This window comes from Syzygium oleosum, unplaced genomic scaffold, assembly GCF_021117445.2.
Source record: "Syzygium oleosum isolate NSW1041296 unplaced genomic scaffold, Sole_v2.1 Sole_v2.07, whole genome shotgun sequence".
NCBI classification, from domain to species: Eukaryota; Viridiplantae; Streptophyta; class Magnoliopsida; order Myrtales; family Myrtaceae; genus Syzygium; species Syzygium oleosum.
Window position 1 is genome coordinate 11102339 of NW_026607491.1, and position 23238 is coordinate 11125576.

The 23238-nt window shown below is 44.0% G+C and overlaps 2 protein-coding genes across 2 annotated transcripts; both read right to left on the bottom strand.

Annotated features, from left to right (window-relative positions):
* Nucleotides 1-462: 462 nt before the first annotated feature.
* LOC115690917 (aquaporin PIP1-2) lies at nucleotides 463-2434 on the bottom strand. The gene is made up of 4 exons (XM_030617453.2): nucleotides 1947-2434; nucleotides 1425-1723; nucleotides 1145-1285; nucleotides 463-1020 (listed from the first exon to the last, which is right to left on the bottom strand). The coding sequence occupies exons 1-4, from the start codon at nucleotides 2278-2280 to the stop codon at nucleotides 928-930; spliced, it is 867 nt and encodes a 288-aa protein (XP_030473313.1). The 5' UTR covers nucleotides 2281-2434; the 3' UTR covers nucleotides 463-927.
* A 5876-nt stretch (nucleotides 2435-8310) lies between these two features.
* On the bottom strand, nucleotides 8311-10111 carry LOC115672554 (nematode resistance protein-like HSPRO2). The gene has a single exon (XM_030594370.2). It carries the CDS (start codon nucleotides 9993-9995, stop codon nucleotides 8556-8558), a length of 1440 nt encoding a protein of 479 aa, XP_030450230.1. The 5' UTR covers nucleotides 9996-10111; the 3' UTR covers nucleotides 8311-8555.
* Nucleotides 10112-23238: the final 13127 nt, after the last annotated feature.

The following is a 23238-nucleotide window of genomic DNA, read 5'->3' on the forward strand; positions in this document are numbered from 1 at the left end:
ATGGAGAGATCCATTTTATTTTCTTACTAATTACTGTTAACACGTATACAAGGGAGGGAGGGCTCGGGGGGTTTGATCGGGGTTGCAGCCCTGTCGTTGTGAGGTGTTCGGTCAGTTCATCGTTGGCATGACAAGCCACGGCCGGGGGCCTTTCGAGCCCCCCAAAGTGCAACTAAAGGGGAGTTGGACAAGTTATATATTCGCTCTTCGGCCGAAACCAACTAATTAGACTTGTTCGGACACAAACATTGGTTCGCATTTTGTTAATTTTGGGTTAGACCTGAACAAGAACTTTAAGATCCCTGCGCATAGATCACGTCTAGTTCCAATATCATAGTCATTATTAAGCCAAAACGTTGTACGTTTACTACCTTCTGTCACACTCGAGAGCAGCGAGCACCATGTTTTGTTGCAGTAACACAGGCTCAGGCTGAGACGGCGAATATACGAGAGAAGATGCCGTGAAAAAAAAGCAAAGTGGGGAAGTAGATAAACATGTCGACCATTTGATCTGTACATTATTACATTTCACATCACAGAAGCCAACAAAATCAACAGAATGGGAATCGATCATAGGTGCTTGAAGACGACTTGGTGGAGACGAGAATATCTTCTTTCCTTCCTTTTTCCCTCATTTTTCTTCACTTATTTCGATTTGACAGATCACCACCATGATAGACACATAATACAGACACCAAGCATCTCCCACTGCTTCAGATTGGCCCCCTTCCCAGCAGGTCGTGGGGCCAACCCTTGAGCTAAAGTTGATAGCAAAAGAGCCTTTGAGAAAGGATTCTTGAAAATTACACAATCTTTAAAACACACGCCAGACACACACAGGCAAAAACCAAAAGAAGTAGGACCCGCCGCCAACTTTTATCATCTGAGGTTGTCTTGACGCCGGAAGCAACGGCCAGGATTCGGGCATCACCTGGACTTGAAGGGGATGGCCCTGATCACCACCTGATGGTAGAGGGCAGCGAGCGCTGCGCCGATGAATGGGCCCACCCAGAAAATCCACTGCACCCAAAACAACATGCCATTGTTAGTAACCAAGGAAAGAAAGAGGAGGAGGGGACTTGGTGTTGTAGCTCGAGGAAACTTCGAGGAAAAGCGCAGGCGCGCGGCTGCGCGTGAGACTCACGTGATCGTCCCAGCCTCGGTCTTTGTTGAAGATGATGGCCGCGCCGAGGCTCCTGGCCGGGTTGATGCCGGTCCCGGTGATGGGGATCGTGGCCAAGTGCACCAAGAACACCGCGAACCCGATGGGCAGCGGAGCCAGTATCTACATACATGGATGCCCAAACACAATAATCCAAACATCATGTTTCCGCGGCTTGATAATACTAGAAGGGAATATGTGTTTGCAAAAGCTTAATTCAACACACTCCATGCAAAGTTCTCAGGAAGGAGAGGAAGCTTACAGGGACGTGAGAGTCCCTGGCGCTGCGTTTAGCGTCGGTGGCGGAGAAGACGGTGTACACGAGCAAGAAAGTTCCGACGATCTCAGCGCCGAGGCCGTCGCCTTTGGTGTAGCCAGGGGCGACGAAATTGGCGCCGCCGTTGAACCTCTCGTACGTGCTAGCCTTTTCGAACCCTTTCACCACGCCGGCCCCGCATATCGCACCCAGACACTGCATCACCATGTAGAATATCGCCCTCGTCAAGGACAGCTTCCTCGCCAGAAACAGGCCGAACGTCACCGCCGGGTTTATGTGACCACCTAGATGTCCCAAAAACAGCCAAACATCATCACTGACAACATATATACCATAGGAACAAGCAGTATACTATATTTGAATTGAACTAACCCTTGATAAACCTAGCAAGTGATAACAGACTTTAGTTCCAAAACTACAAGGTACTTGCTTGATCATATAAGGTGAATATTTTGTAAAACGAAAGACAGAATAAAGGGAAAAGTTCATAGGATCCTGCTTAGTTACCTGAGATACCGGCGGTACAATAGACGAGAGCGAAGATCATGCCTCCGAACGCCCACGCGATGCCTTGGATTCCGACCGTCGTGCACTTGGAATTGGCTTTCACCACGCCCATCACGGTCAAGATGGTGATGTACAGGAACAGGAACGTGGCCATGAACTCGGCGATCCCCGCCCGGTAGAAGGACCACGACGTCAGCTCCGACGGCTCGAAGAGCGGCGCAGGCGGGGGCTCGGCGTAGTCCCGCCCATCCTGGCTCTGGGCCGCCGTCCCGATCGGCTGCCTCTCCGGGAACTTGGTGGCCCCCTCCCTAACGTCCTCTTCCTTCCCCTCCATGCCCCCTCTCTCGCTGGTCTCCGCGGTTTCGAAGTCTCCGGTCCCGGTTCGCGACTGGATCTTAACTGGCCGTTCGATCGAGCTCCGATGAGGAATGGAGAGTGGGTGTGGTTAGGTAATATAGAGTGAGAGCAGTGGAGAGTATTTAGCTGGAGGGAAGGTGGTAGGACCCGAGTGGGGAGATTAGACAAGTGAATTGTATAATCACGTAAGACAACCGACCCATCATTTTAGGGTAGCAATTCATTCGTGTTTTTCTATGCTTTTAGTCTCGGATGGGTTATTAAATTCAAACACGACTTTAGAATACGATGGTGAGTGCGACGTGTCGTACGACTCGAACTTCGCTGGCACAAAGATGTCCACAAGGGTGTTAAGAAATCAATTTCCGTGACGCATGTCCGGTCACCGACCATTTTCTATTATGCAGATAGAAAAAAGGAGCATTGAAATCACACCTTTGAGATGGGGGAAAAAAACACCTTTCAGGAATTGGCTGTGATTGAGAAAGCATGATATTTCGTATTCGATTATTGCTCCATCTAATCTCGGGAGTTAGGTTAAAAAGAGGCGAACTCAAATATGCTACGCAAAAGATGACTCGAAATATCAATTAAATCTGCCTTAGTTCAAATTGCAATCGGCTTGTTATATAACATAAGTAGTAACATACAAACGATATACCAACAACTCTTTTTCCACTAAATGAAATTACCGCGTCACGAAACAATGCGTCTGTCAAGAAATTATCGCGTGGACCTTAGATAAAATCAGTTACAACACCCCTTAATCGCATAATAACTTTTTTCTGCTCAATACGGGATAGTAAAACAAAGAACAAAGGCTTGGAACAGAACTCCATCATTGTCCAGTTGATTAGAAAATCAACAAAACAAGGGATTGTCAAACAAAATGGCCGGAAATAATTAATGGGTATGTAGACACCGCATATGCGCTCGATCATCATCATCAAAACCGCTTAATCAAAATATTAATCGATGACGGCCACTGCTGACAGCCATGCCTTATCTTCTCCCATTATCTTTTCCCTTTCACGGTTGCCTTTTGCATTAATATAATATGCTCCATGATTGTCGCTAGCCACGACCAATGTTATCCACAAGTTCGAAGGGGGTAAAACGATATGCAGCAGTTCCTCTAGCCTCTAGGTAAGGACGGCCTTGGTTGTAGACTTCTTGCAAATAATACTGCTTTTGCTCACCTAATTTGATTAAACTAATACGTATTAGCGGCGATGAGGGCGATCGAAATTAGTTCTAGCCCATGTTAGCGAATCTTCGCACTTCGATTTGCTATATTTTCCTTAATATTTGCGCCAAATTAATGAACCCCATAATTCATAAGTGTTCCACATTCGACACCCGATGCATGGCACATTGCCATAGCCCCCAAATTGCGACCGTGATTGAAATTTCGTGGTTGCAAATAGAAAGCTTAAATGCAGATGAAATTCAAATTCAAATAGAGAGAGAGAGAGAGAGAGAGAGAGAGAGAGAGAGAGAGAGAGAGAGAGAGAGAGAGAGTTCCAAGTTTGTGTGGATCACATGCTTGGTGAGGGAATAAGAATATGGACGGAAGCTACAGGTTGAAAAGGGAAATTGTTTGGTGTCTTTTGCTGTAGACCGCAGTGGAAGTAGGTTAGTGATGGGAACCGCAGCATATTTTTTTAGGTAAACAAGAAGAAGAAGCTGTATTAATTTAAATTTAGTTACGTATGTAGTGGTTAAACCCTGTGAGTCCCTGCGGCCATGAAAAGTTGTTCGAGAGAGTTCGTGATAAGTATTCATTTTGCTTTTTCAAAAAAAATGTCATTTAAGTTTTCGAATCAGGGAAAGAATTGAATATTTATATGTTTTGAAAGATTTCACGTATTCAATATTGAATAAATATAGATATTCGAGGCTATATTGAAAAGGTACCCTCGCTTTATCATTGACCAATTTCCTGCCACGTAATATTGCGCTGCAGTGTTTTTCACTAATTGACATTCTCTTTTAAGTAAATTTTGATTGATTTGTTTGCGTTAAAACACCGCTAAGGAGGATCCGTCTTAATTCTTACTAATACTAGAGAATGAATGATTATGGCCAAGACACTCTTGACGTGCACATGCTAATTTGCAATCTCAACTCTGAAAAGACCTAATTTGCCACGGTCTAATAGACAAAACTCAAGATGAGTGTTCGGGGGTGCACACGGATTTTAGAGAAACGCGAAATTCAGTCCGATTTGAAGTCGAACGACAAAACTAACGATAAGCAATCGGAGGTTTTATGAATAGGAGATCTAACAAAGGTTGAGGAGAGTATGCAGTATTTTTCATGAAAAGAATAAGTGAAATCACTGATCCTTATAGATCATAACATCTGCAGGAACTGTGATTTCCGCGAGAGCTGCTTAATGTGCGTGCATTGCTCTATGTATGCATGAGAACTTCGTTTGTCTATTGGGAGCAGATGTTATGGGCCTGGGTTGTTGAGTCGAAATTGCAATTCGAAGCGAAGGCATCAAACGATGGCCACATGTAGAGTAAGAGCCCGCGACTGTTCTACAAGCATTTGAATGTGAATGCCCTTGCAGAGACATTGAAGAAACGGGCCGTAACTTCGAGCCCAGTTCGTATAGTGCCAGTCCACCCATGTAGGTGCAGAATTCGAACTTGCAGAGGCAAAAAGCCTGGTCGGAAAACGCCTTCGAAGCGGAGGTGATCGATAAGCGGGGCCGAGATCCTTCCTAGATCGGCCCTAATTTGTTGCCCGTGATTGATGATCATCCCTACTACAAGGACTAGCCGGACCTTAGGTTTGGCACTGAGAGTTTAAGACCGGCCCAGATTAGATAGGCGAAGTAGGTCCAACATGGCCCATCCTAGTTTAGTCCTTGTGAAAGAGAAAAGCCAATTGTTACCCTTTTCTTGTTATTCATGCCGTTAGGGTGTGGTTCATATTGGCCATTAACCAGTAGGCATAGGAAAGGTGTTGATTATAGTGGAATTATTTACTTGATGTAATCATAATTTAAGGGTGAATCGAGATAAATCTTGTGTCTCGATTTCTCTTTTTCGCCCTCACTCTCTATTTCGTTGTGTTTGTGCACATAATCCTAACACATGCAAGTTCAACTCCTAGCATTCGCTTTATGTTTTTCTTAATCACTGGAGAGTGGAAATATGGTTAAACTATTAAACGTGTGATTTTGCAGTAGAATGATCACTCACTTCAACTTGATGAGTCGAAAATTAGTCGACCCCTCATGCGAATTCAATGTCCTTGAAGAAAATGTGCCTCGCACGACTATTTCCAAGTCAAAAATAAGGCTTTTATCTCTTGGCACTAAACATTCGAGAAAATGTTCTTTTTTAAGGAAGATAATTACACAAATAACCCTGAACTTTGGCTCAATATGTAATGTAGTCCTTGAATTTTGAATTTGTTCAATGAGGTCACTAATATTTAACCTAATGTGCAATGTCACCCTTGAATTTTTAATTTATTTAATACGATCCCTGAACTTTTGATAAATGTTCAATCTAGTCCTTAGACTATATTAAAATATTTTTTCATTTATTCAAGTTCGGGGATAACATTGAGCATTTTCATATAGTTTAGGAACTAAATTAAATATGTATCAAAAGTTCTCAGAGATCAGATTAAACAAATTAAAAGTTCAAAAATAACATTGCATATTTGGCCAAAGTTTATAAACCATTTATGTCACTTTCCCTTTTTAAGGTAAGGGCTTTCGCTCCGCTCACATTTCGACCATGCAAGCAGAATTGGAATCCGGAGGCTCATGTGAGCGGTTCTTGGCTCACTTCCTTTGGCCCAGAAAGACTCGGCGATAGGCACTTAGATCGCTTAAGCGTCGGTAAACAAAAACCATCTCGACCGAAGCTTGGAGGGGCACCCGATTGATACGTAGGTTTCTGAGGGCTAGAACTGAGATAATGCGGAGAGAAATTACATTCGCAGTATTACAACATATTGTTTTAGGGTCATATTCCGGTGTTTTTACATGTATATTTTCACTCAGAAATCAAAAGCTTAGGCCAAGAGTCTAATCACTATTTTTTACTTAAGCCATGCTAAAGACACAATTATAGGTGTATAAAATTGATTTGACGGGCAATGTAGCCGAATATCTGAATTAATGATTTTTAATTAGAGATTTCGCATTACTTCATAATTGTTTAAATATCTCCGACACTATTCTTCCAACTCATTTACAAACCAAAATCGCAATATAATCCCAAGGGAGATTGAGGGTGCTTTTGGTTCGGCTTTTGGAGAAATTTTTCTAGAAAATGCAAAAACCTTTAAGTAAAAGAGTTATTGAAAATGCTAGTGTTTGGTAAATTATAATTTAAAAGTACATTGAAAATAACTTTAATTTAAATGATATTTGGAAAACTCACATTTTGTAAAGCACTTTTTCTTTTAAAAAAAACTCAAATTCGACGAAGGACTTAGCGGCTAAGCGAGCGGGCGACAAGACGCTGACGAGACTAAATTTGGCTGTCGGCGGCCTAACCTGGGTTTAAGTGACCTAGACAACCGCCTGAGGTCGAGGCTGGCAAGTGCTAGACTAGCTTGCCAACAACTAGATTTGGCCTCCTCGGAGGCCTGAACCCTCACCATTAACGTTGCGTGAGGTAGGGACATGTTCAGAATTATGAAAGTTTAGCAATGACAAAGTTGGAAGAATCGTAAAGCACTTTTTCTTTTTTTTTAAAAAAAAACTCAAAACTGACAAAGGACCTAGCGGCAGAGCGAGTGGGCAACGAGCCACCGGCGAGACTAAATCTGGCTACTGGCAACCTCACCTGGGTTCGAGCGACCCAAGCAACTGCCTGAGGTCATGTTCCTTAGGCTAGGCTGGCAAGTGCTAGACTGGCTTGCCAACAACTAGATCTGCCCTCATCAGAGACCTAAACCCACATTAGTGAGGTCGCTTGAGGTAGGGATATGTTCAGAATTATGAAAGTTTAGCGATTGCAAAGTTGGAAGAAAAAATATGTATATGCATTCCGAAAATACTCAAAGTTTAAAACACCTCTGGATAGACATGGCCACGGGCCGATTTTGGCCCGGAACCGGCCCGGGTCAAACCCGGGACCGGCCTATTGACCGGGCCCGTGGTTTGGAACCGGAACCGGCCCGTGGCCTACGGGCCCGATTCCAGTTCCAAAAAAAAAAAAACTACTGCTGCAGGCTCGCTGCAGCGATTCCTCCTCTCCAGAATCTTCCCCTCCTCCTCCGCTGCCGTAACCCATGGCCAACGCGCTCCCCCTGCAGACCAGCAACATCGCCAACACCGCCGTCGCACAGGCGGTGGCGGCGCGCAAGGGCAGGACCGTGGAGGAGACCTACCAGAAGAAGTCCCAGCTCGAGCACATCCTCCTCCGCCCCGACACCTACATCGGCTCCGTCGAGAAGCACACCCAATCGCTGTGGGTCTACGAGGGCGACGAGGTGGTCCACCGCCCCGTCGCCTACGTCCCCGACCTCTACAAGATCTTTGACGAGATCCTCGTCAACGCCGCCGACAACAAGCAGCGGGAGCCTGCAGCCCCACGTTCCAACCCCACCCACGCCCTCCTCCTCCAGGCTCCAGTCCTCCTCCAAATACCTCCTTCCCCCCTCTCCTCCCCTTTTCTCTTTCGCCCGCCCCCCGTCTTCTCAGATTTGACCCCCGCTGCCATCGCCGCCATCACCCCCGCCCATGGCCGCAACCGCCGACGCCCCCTCCTCCTCCTCCCTCGCTACCCTGCGCCTCCTCCCCTTTTCTCCTCCTCCCCCCTCGAACCGGAACTGGCTTGGAAATGCCGGTTCATATATGGCCACGAACCGGAACCGGCGGTTCCTAAACCATGGCCATGTCTACCTCTGGATTTGCCTTTAGAAATGCGATTGCATCTTCTCAAAGCTCTTCAAAAAAATTCGTCAAGCAGTATTCGCATTTGCCCAAGAGAATTTAAAGTGGGAATGTCGGATTGTATCTCGTCGACTGTTAGAAATCAAAGTCGCCCAATAATCAATCCACTTTCAAAACTATTATACAAAGAATAAATAATTGATCCCTATCCCATTTCAAGTGCAAAATCAAAATCAAAAACAAAAACAAAAATAGAGAGAGAATTCTACCAATTTTTTTTTCATGGGAACAAAAATTCAGTCAAATTTCGAACGAGTTGACCGCCCCGTCCAAGTCAAACTCGCCAATGCCTCCATCTTTCTTCCCTCGCTAGTCATGGCTCACGACGTCTGATGACGCTCCCGGCTCAACGAGTCGCTCAGGAACGTCTTCGCGGCGTCCAAGCTCGGGAAGTACGTCGGCTCCAGGAACATCTGGCTCAGCGAGTCGTCCCTCTCGAGGCTCATCGCCGCCCGGCTCGCCGTCGCCTCCAAGCTCCCCAGCGCCACCACGAGCACCTGCCTGTACGCGAAGAAGAACCTCTTCATCGCCACCTCGATCGCCTGCAACGCCTGCAGGAGGTGGATCTTCGCGTACTGGTCGCTCTTCTCGCCGCCGAACAGCCTCATCGCCGCCTCCTGCACTCGTGGCCCTCCCTGCGGATCCACCTCGACGCCGAGGATGTACGGCACCTTGTGCTTCAGGTCCCTGCACTTCCTCGTCATCGCGACGATCCCTGTCGAGCGGAAGCAGAACGCCGCCGTCTCGCTCCGGAGGTCCAGCTGGTTCTTTAGCCGGAGGAAATCCTCGGGGTCCATCAACAGGTGAAGGTCTTCGATCTCCATCATCAGCTTCCACGTCCTCTCGAGCAAGTAACAGTGGACCGCCGCCATCTCGAAGCTCTTGCTCTCGATCTGTTCCTCGATGCGATTCAAGAGCTCGTGCGATGTCTGAATCCACGACTCTAGGATCTGGTGCGACGTGTACAGGTTCTGACACTCGTGATTCTGGATCTGGTGATCGTACGGGTTCTTCTTGAGCGAGTGGAGCTCACCGGGCTTGCAAACGGCGTCGTACTCGAGGCTCGGCTTGCCCGTCAGGTTCGGTTCTCCCAGGCCCAGCGTGTACGGACACCGCCGCATCTCGCACTCGATGGTGTACAGGATCTTCTGCGCCACATCCTCCGACGTCTGCCACGTGAGCAGCCTGGGCAGCAGGCTGGTCTCGCTCGTGCGGCTCACCACCGTGGCCGCGGCCTCTCCCCCGGGGAGCCGCCAGACCTCCGCCGAGCTGCCGTCGCGAGCCAGCACGCCGAGACCCGAACTCAAGTCCGCGATCGGCGCGCCGCCGCGCGTTTCCGCCCCCTCTTCCTCGTTTTCGATGATGGCCGCCACGAGCCCGATCTGGGTCGCGGCCAGCGACTCGAGCCGCCGCTTCCACTCGCGCCGGTTCGCGTACGGCCTGGGGTCCGACAGGACGGTCGAGACGAAGCGGAAGGTGATCTCGAGCGCCTGCAGGGCGGGCCTGAGCAGGGGCTCGGACTTCCAATCGGGAAACTCCCTGCGTCCCCACAGCTTCCGCAGCTCGGGGAGCCGCAGGTAATACTCGTAAGCCGAGGAGGCCGAGTCCGAGGCGGCCGGCACGTCGTAGCCGCCGCGGAACGGCGTGGGGATGACCAGGTGGAGCTTGTTGGAGAGCCTGGGCGACTTCCGGGACATGTCGGAGGCGGTTGCGGTGGCTCCCTTTGCTTTCCAATCTAAATCAACCATCTTTCGCAGCATCAAACGATGGAACAAGAAACGAGACTCCTTCCTCTCTACTTTCTGGGTTTGGTTTAGGATTCGAACTTGAGGAGGAGGAGAAGAGAGAGAAGGGGGTATATATAGAGAGAGAGAGAGAGAGAGGGGGGGGGGGAGGGAAAGCACCAGAGGATGATGATCGCCGATGGAAAGATAGGCGTGTGGAATGGGGAAAACGAGTGGGAATGGCGAACGAGGAATTTTTCAGAAAGTCGTCCTTCTTTATTATTTTAAAGAATTGAAAATCGAAACAGCGGATATAGATAGAGAGAGACTTATCCACAAAAAACCTAACGGAGAAGAGGAAGGGGAGCGTCTGTGCGTATCTTGAAGGGGATGGAGCTGGGAAATTTCAGTGGGTTGGAACGTGGAATCGTTGAAGTTTGACCTCCTTTTGGTCTTTCTTTGTCCGTGGCAGAAGCTGTAGGTAGGGTCGTCGGTGCGCGACTCTCTGCGTGACAGCCCCGTGATGCTGCGCCACGTGGACTTTTGTAATCCGATGGGGGGCCCCATTTGGCCAGTGGGATATTCTAGTAGGGAGATGCCGACTCACGTAAGTAGTAGTGGGGACAAGAGCCAAGGAAAGTTTCGTCAGGACGAACGGGAGAATGGGATGTTACCCGCAAATTCAGGTCGTTTTAGGACAAATCGGAGTTTGGCTGTGAGGTGTTTTATTTGCCGATTTTACCTACTTTTGCTGCCTTCCATGTGCCCATTTGCGTGTGATTTGTCCATACTAACAGTAAAAAGACATGTGGGTATTCATGATCGTCACACAAGAAAGCAAAGGTGGGAGTGGATAATCTATTGCTGGTATAGTTAAGGAGCGGTAATTGTAAGCCGATCGGTGTCGCGACCTTAAAGTTGATTTAGAGGAAAACTCGATTAGGCGAGTCCAATCTACCGGGTGCTCTCGACCGTTTTAATATATCGGGTAAGATCACACGAAGCACGGCGATGAAAAGTGAATCTCTTTTCATCTCTCCTGCGTGTTCGTCTCGTCATTTACTTCCTCGTGCAAGCATATTTTCCATTTTTCGAAAGGTTTGTTGCCAAAAGGAGACTACCCGGTTGTAGGAATGATCACCAAAAGAAAATCATACCCCCTTCGTTATAATGAATTCACGTGAATTGGTACCCCGAAATTTCACGATCGGAATTCATGAAAAGGATGTGCAGTGATGCAACTCTCCTGGGTTGCTTCGTGGGTGTACAAATGTGAGGCATGCCTAATGCAATGAGCAACTTCATGATCATGGATTATATTGTCTGCCGCTTTCTCTTTTCTTTTCTTTTCTTGGGTTTTGCTGTTGAGGTCCACAATTGGTGCTCTCATCACTGTCGGATTGCACAAATTATGGTACTCGGAATTTTGTCGCTGCTTCCCGACAGCCTGCCTTGGAAATTTTGAACGTGATTCCCTGGCCGTCTTGTGGGGATATCGAAATCTGCAGTTCGTGATCGCGCCATGATGGCTGGAGGATTTTGAGGATAAAACGCCGTGATCTGTTCGCCTTTTCCTTTCCAGCGAAGTCAGACTTCAGCCGTAGAACACGAGAAGGGGAAAAAAGGAAGGAGGCAAAAGGGGTCCCGACAAGTTTTTAGAGCTGTTTATGTATTGGCTTTATTGGAAAATAAAGGTGACTACGCTCACAATCAACTACGAAAAGCCACTAGTGGTCGTTAATCATCTCTTTGTCTTGCTCAGAACTTTTCTCCGGCTGCGCTGCACCAGTGCTTCTGAAGATTCAAATTCGCCCCCCCACTAACAAATTTCGTTGTTATCTTCTAATGGAAATTTCGTGAAATTACTATCCACCTTTCAAAAGAAAACTTACATGAAAGGATAGTTCAATATTTAAAACATTTTGGCATTCCCCATCGTGTGTAAAATGGACCTTGCCCTCTTACTAAATGTGAAAATATATATTGAGGGAGGCAAAAGAGAAAAAAAAAATAAGGGGCTTGAAAATGAACCTATGGTCTTCTATTTCAATATAATGTAAAATTTCGTGGAACCAACATCAAATTGTTCAAAAAGTTTAAGCGAATAATTGAAAACGCGATTTAATATAAAACATTCTAATATTCTTTTTATCGGGTTGTTTTATAGATATCTCACAGAAGACTTTAAAAACATGGCGTCTTCCTTATCAAATGCAACGAATGTGCTGTGCTAGGACCTATATTGGACTTTTTTTTGCGGTAGGACCTATCAATTGGACTTGCACCACCGTATCATTAGCCAAGGCAAGCCAACCAATCCCCTATGTTCCTCACACCAGACACGAAGCTAATTGGCCCCATTAGAAATGGCTGGAGCTAGACGTTTTCCATCTCCTCCTTCTGTCCGAATCCACAAAAATCTCTGACCAAGACAACAAAAATCCACAAAAATCAAACCAAGATCGAGCCCCGTGGGTCCGACCCTATCTCGCTGTGGCTTATCCTCCAAAAAGAAAGGCATTGGTCGACGGGAAATTTCAAACCGAGTCGGGGGTCCACACCTCGTGCCGATGGATTCGCCCCGCCTTGAACATGTCAAACGGCCTACCTTGTTCCCCGAACCCTATTTGCTTTCTGGGTCTCCGAGTTTTCTTCTTCTTCTTTCTTCTAGTTTTGGGGGGGTCAAAGGGTCTCCGAGTTGAATATTCAAACTTAGCAACGGATTAACTCGATTTTAATTTATCCTCAGTCAGGTTCCGATGATGTTCCAACCTTGGTCCTAATCCCGCAAGTCCGTCGAAGGGCATCCACCGCAAGCGCTCTGAGAGATTGATTTTTTAGAAGCCGGCGTATCGGACGGTCCGACAGACTGTAAGTATCTGCTTAAAGAAGCGGGTTGTTGTTACTACTCTATTAGCATATTGTCATGTCGCTCGATAAAAAAACGACCTAAGAGAGCGTTTGATGCCAACTTTCCATGGTAGTAGCTTTGGCTATTAATACTGACGTTGCCGTTTTTGTAACCTATTAGGTAGGGGTGAACGGTTCTCGGTCTGATGGAATCGGTGACTCTAACATTCTCCTTCAAAACAAAAGTACAATACGAAATAGAAGAAATCTAGATTAGAGAAGCTCTATTATGCCAAAAAACAAACACCAACAATTGCAAAGCTTAACACCGTGGATGAAATGGTGAGATAAGAAAGTGGAGACTGAAGAATAGAGATTAGTCATATTAGGATTTACTTTTAGACTAATTATTTAAGAAATTTAAAAAAAAATGTAACTGATACAGTCCGGTCCGTCAGTCAGGTTCCCACCTTGGAACCTGAAACTGGATCGGTAGCCTCTAGAATCGCTCAGAACCGGCCGGTCCTGTCCGGTCTGGACAGTTCCCGTTATACACCCTTAATACTAGGCAAACACCTTAAGATACTAGAAATTTACGGTGATGTTCAAGGAGATGTATATCCGGTTTTAAGATATGCATTGCGAATTATATAAATTATAAACTTTGCAGCAAAATAATTTATAATTCAGTCACAGTTTCACGAATCAGCGTTTTCTCGCTTATATTTTGGTGGGAGGGGGCGATGGTGGACTTGGCCGCGGAAGGAGAAGAAGCTTCTCCGAGGTGGACTCGATCACCGCGTTTTACCGGTTCCGAAGTTGCACCGAGGCCAATCCGACCGCCACCGAGTGGGACACGTGTCGGCATGTGGCGGGTGGGCCCCCGGGTGGGGTGGGGCCAAGACTCGGCTCGGTGGCATCCACATCATCGTCGGCGGCGGCGGCTGCCCCTTTTCTTTTTCCCCCTTCAAGCCCAACGCCAGCTGGTCACGCGGCTGAGCACGTGACGTGCTCCTGATCCGGACATTCGTTTTAGTGCATATGATGCTGTCTGAAATCGTAAGTGGCGACGGATTGCGGGTGTTGCTTTATGATATGATCACATGGGGGAATGAATTTGATCGTTATGTGTAATTGATAAATCTATCGTACTTCTTCAAAATATTTTTAATCTTTTAGCTATAAGTCAATGATACGTTTTATCAATTGCGTGTGAGTAATAAGGGTGTACAATTGGACCAGATTTACCCGAGAACTTGATCGGATCACCCGAAAAATAGGTCTAGGAACCACTTCCTGTTCGAACCGGTTTGGGAACCGATTCCATTTTTTGGGAACCGATTGGAACGGGTTCGGTTTTTGATTCCAAGTGAAAACCCATCCGCACCGGTTTTGAAACCAGCTTTTAGCTTGTGTTAACAAATAAATTCATAGATCATACTATTATTCTATTTTGGATTGTTGCTTTTGATGGATAGTAATTTTTATTGCTCATATTAGGGATTATTGCTTTTGACGAATAGCGACTTTTATTATTCATCTTTTACTTTAAATCGTTTCATTGCTACTCATATTATTTTGTTGGAAAAAATGAAACCAGAAAAAAAAAAAACAAAACAAAAGAAAAACAGATTCTTGGGTAGATCCTAAAACCGAATCGGAAAAACAAAGTAGGTTCCAAAACAAGCTCCAGGACAAATAGGGTAGATTCCAAGTTCCAAAAACTGGGAACCGGTTATAATATGGTAGGTTTCAAGTTCCGAGTCTGGAACGTATTCACCCTGAAACCGATCACTCCTAGTGAGTAATGAGAAATTTGCAATGTCTTCGTGGCTAGGAAGGATTTTACGAGCATCGGTCCGACCTATTCGGTGATGGCATACGTTATGTAAGCCGGCCTATAGAAAATCGATACACGAGCGATGTGGATTTCGAGATCCTCTCTCACTTAAAAGTGGAATGCAGGGCAATTGAAGAATTGTCTTGCATGTGGCATGCAGATCGAACTTAACGTAGTTTGAGAGATCAATTGCCTCACGAGTGGAATGATAGAAGTGGGAAGTTAGATAGAGAGCCCACGAGGGGTGTGCTTGATCGATTGGAGTACAAAGTATGCAAAACTCGGTATTCTAATGTTGAAGGGGTTCGGGCCAGTATTTTTTTGGTAGTTTGGGTTTAGACCCATAAATAGTTATTGTGCTGCATATATATAATATATTTTTCTTATAACTGGGAATTGTAACAGAAAGGGTTAGAGGTGCTAATTACAGTAGAATTATTTATTGGATATAGCCCTAGTTCTCTAGTTTAAGAGTGAATCAAAATAAACTCTGCGTTTTGATTTCTCTTTTTTGCCTTTACTCTCTATTTTATTATATTTGTACGCCTAATCCTAACAAACATCACATCGAGGATTCCTACCGACAATTTAAACTTTTAATACATAGGGCTTTCCGAAAGAATTACTTCAATCTCAGACCCTCTCGAGTACACCCGTGTCTTCATCGACGGATGTCCTTGTGAAATCATGATCTTTCACGAGCAATTCGTGGACGTACGAACAGTTTATGTCACTTACTACAGTCTCCAAAATACGAGTCAACGTTGACGTGCTAGCACCATTTTGGATAGTGGGATTTTGACTTTTGGACGGAAGTCAAAGTCTCGAGCGTGGGCTGAAATTTCGTGAAAAACCAGTTGAATAATTTTGCACAAACGAAATCACGTTGCGTGGCCGACCCCCATTTAGAGAGGAGTTAACGATTCGCACTTCTCCATATCTCTCTCTCGTTTCTTGGGGTCACCTCTTCTTACTTTTCCCTCAAAACAAAAAATTCCAAGAAAATGGCCGCCCAATCGTCGATTTCCGAGAAAATTCGCCACCTGCCAACTCGAAAAGGTGATCTAACATGGCACAAGATTTCCTCTCATGTCAACATACGCAATAATAATTCGAATATTTATTGCAAACGAAATCAATCCAGGATCGCATTGGAAAGAACGCGACAAAGTCTAGACAAGAAAAAAGAAGGGTAGGGCGATCGAATCGACAGGTGAAGTTCCTTTCCTTTCACCATTTTGTACCCTTTTTCCCCCCCGGTAGCGACGGGTGAAAAAGATCGACGGATGCGTCCGGGATTGATCCTAGGAGTTGTAAACTTGTAATCTACAAACGTGTAATTGCCGAACCATATGCTTTTGGCACATATGCCGACGACGTGAAAGGTCCCCATTTCGTGACACAAGTAAAGTGCCATTCACCTTGCTTCACGGTTTCTTATTTCTACCTAGAGTGAACTTCCAATCTTTTTGAAGTTCCATCTCATTGTAAGTAACCGGTGTTTTCACTACAAAAAAACAAGGGATTAGCGACGAATTTTGCGACGAAAAATTTGGCAAAATCCGTCGCAAATCGAATTTACGACGAAATTAGCGACGGAAAAAATTCCGTCGCTAATAGGGCGTCGCAAATTTTTGCGACGGAAAAAAATTCGTCGCAAATTAGCCACGAACAATATCCGTCACAAAATTCGTCGCAAATAATTCGTCGCAAATTAGCCACGAACTTTATTCGTCGCAAATAATTTGTCGCAATTTTAGTCGCAAATTTAGTTGCAAAATTTGTCGCAAATTTCGACGCAAATTTCATCGCAAATTTAGTCACACATTTGGTCGCAAATTTCGTCGCAAATAATTCGTCACAAAATTCATCGCAAATAATTCGTCGCAAATTAGCCACGAACTTTATTCGTAGCAAAATTTGTCACAAAATTCGTCGCAAAATTCGTCGCAAAATTTGTCACAAAATTCGTCGCAAAATTAGCCACGAACTTTATTCGTCGCAAAATGTATTCGTCGCAAATTAGCCACGAACTTGATTCGTCGCAAATTAACTATGAACTGTAATGGTCGCAAAATTCGTCTCTAAATATTCGTCGCAAATTTTACACCATTTGGGCCATCAAATCTTGTCCATATCAATAGCTACGCATTAATGAACATCGTGTAGTACATTCAAAACAATCAAAGGACACGAGACAACTATAGATTCCGCTTCAGAAACAGAAAACGAACAAACCAGACACAATGCCATATAATTGAAAAATATAACTGAAAGAAAGATGCTAGTCCGCAAAAAATAATGATATATGCAAAGTTGCAAAGCCTGACATGATGCTATTTGATATCCAATCTTATAATACATTCAAAACATTCATAGGAGGCGGGACAACCATAGATTCTGCTTAAAAAACGAAAAAGCGACAAACCAGACACAAGATTGGACAACTTTGGTACTCGGCAGGACACCAAAAGCAGTCACTTTTGTCGACACCTGATGAAATGTGGATACATAAATAAAGATATTCAATCAGTCCAGAATATAAAAGAAGCGTTTATGCATGAATGTGGAACTAGGTATAAAAAAACAAGTAAGAGGGTTAAGAAAAAAACGTTTCAGGACGAATGTTCTTACATATGAATATGAGTCAACTTTGACATCCACTGTAGTTTTTTCACTCTTGTAAACTGTATTTCTGTCACCTAGGAAAAATTAAATCTTTGTCCAAACAGCATTCAACAGTTTAATCGTGAAGAGAGGTGAATTACCAACACCAATTCCCAGGAAAAGAGGACTCAAAGTCAATTAAGGCATGTATTTCTACAATGTTCAAATATCGTGATTTTTTTTAACAAGTATGTCATCCTGGGATCTCCAAATTTTCAGTTTTTCGCAAGCAAAGAACCTAGTTGTAAGAAAGTTGTGCACAAAAAATAATTGTAGGGCATGAACATATTGGGTGAAACTGCACTTATGTCATAAAAGATTATGAAGCAAGCTTACCCCCGATTTGATGAAATTTTAACTAGAAAGGACCGAGAAAATCATCATCATCATCAGCAATCTCAGCATCATTATGTCGCTCATCATTGTGCCCATCACCTATTGGATTGGCGGGAGGTACAAGAGGAACCTCATCGCGATTGAGGTTGAGGTGTCGCATAACGATTTGCATTTATTGTTTCAAGTCATTTATTTCTTCGTCCTTCTCCACAAGTATATTTTTCAGTTGGTTCACTTCTTGGGTCAATTGCTCGTCATGTCGTGTCCTCCTTCGACCAGCCGCATTGGATGATGAAGTTGTAGCATGATTCGGCATGTATATCTTTGACAAGGATCCCATCCCAAATATTTTTCCTTTTTTCATCCCACCCGTTGCCTCCACCTATATTGCCATACTGTCAACTGATGGCTGAGACGCAGCACCACCATCACTACCATTAGCATTGCTCATTAAAAGTTCATCATATTTTTCCTACATTAACAATATAGATGAAAATAAAATAACTTCATATATATATCTACCATAAATATTAAAAGCATTCACGGTTTTCATTCTAGTTTCCATAAAGTCCAAAGTATAACTTTACATACCTTAATAGCTTTTGCTTGATCGCCAGTTCATGTCTTATCTTTCTTTTGAAATGTGCGTTCAAATGTAGCTGCAAATGTCGGTTCCGTCCCCAATTCATGTGCCTACAAAATGTAAACATGAGTAATTGAATTAAATTAACTTATAACTTATTTAACAGACTTACCATTCGTTTGCGATGCTCCCCAATGTTGATAGAGCCCCCAGCATATGTAGCAGACCCTTCACTAGAACTAGAAGATCGATTCTTTTTATTCTGCTCACTGATTTGCTGACTCTTTTCAGTTTCCCAAATTCTGTTAATTTCCGTCCAATTGTCAGCTGTAATGAAAGCCGGCTTCACTTTCTTGATCTTCGCTCTATTCATCACATTTCGTATGTGATCACCGACTTTCTTCTGAAAAATTCTTCTCACTTCATTCTCTTCCTCTTCATCCCACCTGAACTTCCGCTGCAATCAATACAAAAAAAAACTGAAAGTTATTATGATGGTCACATATCCATTACCATGCACCAGACAATTCGGCGATAGATTTTGTAAAGTTCATCTCGGGGAAAATATCTGGTCCCTTTAGTACCGAAAACTAAAGAGTTATTCTGGTCCATTTACATCATTCTTGACCATCAATATACTACACCGAACTTAGTTGGTGAGAAAATAGAATATCTAAAATTTACCTTGAACTCATTCCACCACAAATCTTTTACTTCTTGTGGAACACTTCTGTAAATAATATACTGCCCCATCCAATAGTTTTTGACTATTTTATTCAGTTCTCTCACAACAAACGGAGCATCCGTGAATCTGCAAACATACGGATATATTAGCAACATCGACAATTCAGTTGACATCCATATCTAAAACCATAAATATAACATATGCTAAAAAAAAATGAAGTACTTACGAATCTCCAAATGGGCATATCATGAATCGGTTATCTTCTTCACCTGTGTTTCCGTCATTATTCGATTGTTGCACTGAATAATAAGGTGGAACGGAAGGAGATGGATCTAAATGAGATGGAACTGGAGGAGATTCAGTTCACATGTGGCCAAGTCTCCTAACATGTTCTTGAGTGTTGGAGGAAGGGCCAACGTGTCCATATTGCGACTCAGCATATAGTGGTCGAGGGTTAGATGATAGGACAGGGGAAGAGGAAAGGGATGGGGATGAGGACGAGGAAGGGCTGGTCTTCTATGCATGTGACCTCCACGTTTATACTGACAAGTAGGAAGGTTAGACAAATATGTAAAAAAATATGAACACGTATTACGGACACATAATGACGTACATGACGAAGCTTACCATTTTGGTTCAGAAGCAGAAAATGTTCCCTCTTAATTAGCCAATGCCGAGTGTTTATGACGTGCAATTTTCTACGAACAAATATACTATGAATCGCACTCATTTTGATATCAAACATCAATATATGAGCACGATATGCCATGCTAAGCCGACAATAGCCATAATTAACCACACGATCCACTTTCAAACCACACGATAATTCATTAAGTACAAGATCAACCATGAAACATCAATTTCAGCCACATGATCTTCGTTCTCGGCCACACGATCATCAATCAAAGTGGGTGGCCACAGGAATTATAAGTCATTCTGTGAAGTTTTGAAATTTTCGATTTTTTTAATTTTTTTTGGGCACCTAAAAAATTTTAAATTTCACTCAAAGTGGGTGGCCACAGGTTTTCTAAGGCATTCTGTGAAGTTTTGAAATTTTTTATTTTTTTATTTTTTTATTTTTTTTGGGCACCTACAAAAATTTAAATTTCACTCAAAGTAGGTGGCCACAGGTATTTTAAGCCATTCTGTAAAGTTTTGAAATTTTTTATTTTTTTATTTTTTTGGCCACCTAAAAAAATTAAAATTTCACTCAAAGTGGGTGGCCACAGGTATTCTAAGTCATTCTGTGATGTTTTGAAGTTTTTTTTTTATTTTTTTTATTTTTTATTTTTTTTGGGCACCTAAAAAAATTTAAATTTCACTCAAAGTGGGTGGCCACAGGTATTCTAAACCATTCAGTGAAGTTTTGAAATTTTTTATTTTATTATTATTTTTTAATTTTTTTTGCACCTAAAAAATTTAAATTTCACTCAAAGTGGGTGGCCACAGGTATTTTAATCCATTTTCTAAAGTTTTGAAAATTTTGATTTTTTTATTATTATTCTTTTTTTTGGGAACCTAAAAAAATTGAAATTTCACTCAAAGTGGATGGCCACAGTTATTTTAAGCCATTTTGTGATATTTTGAAATTTTTTTTTTTTTTAAAGTCACCAAATTTCATATTTTCCCAAAATCTGACTTTTTTAAATTTTCTGGAAATTTTTATGAATTTTTCTAGAATTTTTCAATTTTAATGCATTTTCTGAAAAAACGCTTAATCAACCACACGATCGTCATTGAACGCTTAATCGGCGACATAATCGACAAATTAACCAGGCGAACATCGATCAAAGCCACATGCAATCCTGAAATCGGCCCCTAACTTAGCCAACCAATCCGACACTAAACAATCCCTAAACAAATCCGATTAATACTCATTATACTAGGTAGGGTTTAGGGAGTCGCTTACTTGGTTCAAGGCCAAGAAAAACCAAACAATAATAATATTTTGGCCAGTCGGCCAGTGGCGGGCTCGGCGCGGGCGCGGGCCCAAGTGGTGGCTAGTCGGCCAGGCGCTCGGCATGGCGCTCAGCCACGGCCGGGCGAACGACGGTGGAGCTAGGCGGCGACGGCGTCGGGACGGCGGCTTGGCGGCGGGCGGGAGGAGCGACGGCGTCGGGCGGCATCGGGCGGGCGGCGAGCTCTGCGAGGCAAGGCGGACGGCATCGGTCGGGCTGGCAGGCGGCCGCAAGGCGGCGACGGCGTTGAGCCAGCTGGCTGGGTGGCGACAGCACGGACGACTACGCCCTCGGGGCTGGCTGGGCGCGACGGCGTTGGGTGGGCTGGCTGGGCGGTGATGGCGTCGGGCGGCGGGCCGGGCGGCAATGGCGTCGGGCGGCGGGCTGGGCGGCGACGACGACGGCTACGAGCTCGGGTGAGGTGCGCGAGCGAGCCGGGCGGCGGCGAGCTCGGCCAGCGGAGCAGCGAGCGAGACGCGCGGGCAAAGGGCGACGGCAAGGCGGCGGCGATGGCCTCGGCGGCTGCGAGCTGTCGGGCGCGCAGGCGACGACGGCGACGGCGGGGGTGAGCTGTTACAGGGTACTCGGCGACGACAATGGGAAGAAGAAGAAGAAGAAGAAGAAGAAGAAGAGAAAGAGGAAAAGAAAAAGAAAAAGAAGGGGGAAAAGTCTGAAAAAGAAAAGTGGATGTGACCGAACAGACACGTGCAAGGGCAGGGGGGAGAGAGAGAGAGAGAGAGAGAGAGAGAGAGAGAGAGAGAGAAAGAGAGAGAGAGACGGGCGCAAAAATTTGAAATGTGCGTGAATGTGGTTGCGACGGATTTCAAAAATAAAGGATCCGTCGCAAATTTGCAACGGATTCCAAAAAATTATTTTTGGAATCCGTCGCAAATTTGGGATGGAATTTTTTTCCCTCCCAAATTTGCGAGGGACAATATTTTTCCGTCGCAAATTTGCGACGGATTTTTTCTTCCGTCGCAAATTTGTGACGGAATATATAAATCCGTCGCAAATTTGGAACGGATTTTTTTTTCCGTCCTAAATTTGCGACGATAAAAATTCCATCGCAAATTTGGTAGGGAATTTTTTTCCGGTCGCAAATTTGCGGCGGACTATATTTTTCCGTCGCAAACTTGCGATGGATTTTTTTTTTCCGTTGCAAATTTGGGAGGGAATTTTTTTTCCGTCCCAAATTTGCTATAGACAATATTTTTCCGTCGCAAATTTGTGAGGGAATTTTTTTCCGTCGCAAATTTGCGACGGAATTTTTTTACCGTCGCAAATTTGCGACGGACTATATTTTTCCGTCACAAATTTGGGAGGGAATTTTTTTTTCCATCCCAAATTTGCGACGGACAATATTTTTTCATCGCAAATTTGCAACAGATTTTTTTTTTCCGGTGCAAATTTGGGAGGAAATTTTTTTTGTCCGTCGCAAATTTGCGACGCATTTTTTTTCCGTCGCAAATTTGCGACGGAATTATTTTTCCGTCGCAAATTTCCGACGGATTTATTTCGAATTCCAAAAATAAAGGAGATTTTCGAATCCGTTGCAAATTTGCGACGGATTCGAAAAATTGCCGTGAATTTCACTTCCGTCGCTAATTCTTCGATGAACAGTAGCCACGAATAAATTGTTGTCGTAAAATGAGCGACGAAATTAGCAACGATCCAAATCCAATGGAAAATAGAATATCGCAAATGTCATCGCACGAATAATATTTGACTTGTCGTCATTTAGCAACAAATTTTCCGACGATCAATTACATTAATAAGAATAATCGACAACAACAGTAATAACAACAACAATAATGATAATAACAATAACAATAATAACAAGAACAATAATAATAATTATGACAACCAAAATAACACTTGTCGCAATAATAATTACACATCATTAGTGTTTTGTCACAAAAATTTTAATCTTCGTCTTCGTCTTCGTCTTGATCTTGATCTTGATCTTCATCTTCTTCATGAGCATCATTTTCATCATGTGTCTCAAAATCAGATTCTGAACCATCTTGTACATTTAATTCGCAAATTTCAGTTGGATCCACATCTATCATTGCTCCACATGGATCTCATAAGGTTGGAATGTTATATTCCTCAGTTTCAACCGTGTTACAAACTTCCTCTTGTTGATAGGCTCTATCCTTCCAGTGTTCCTCGATTTTTCTCTGTGCTTTGATTTTACATACAGCCCACCAATCAGCTTTGTTACGTTTCAAACTAGGATACGATGCATAACATACTTGAATTGCTTGTTGTGCCAAGACAAATGGTTCATATTTCATATACCTTTTTCTTGTGATTTATTTCAACCAAATTAAACTTCGTATGCACCTTCATTCCTTTGA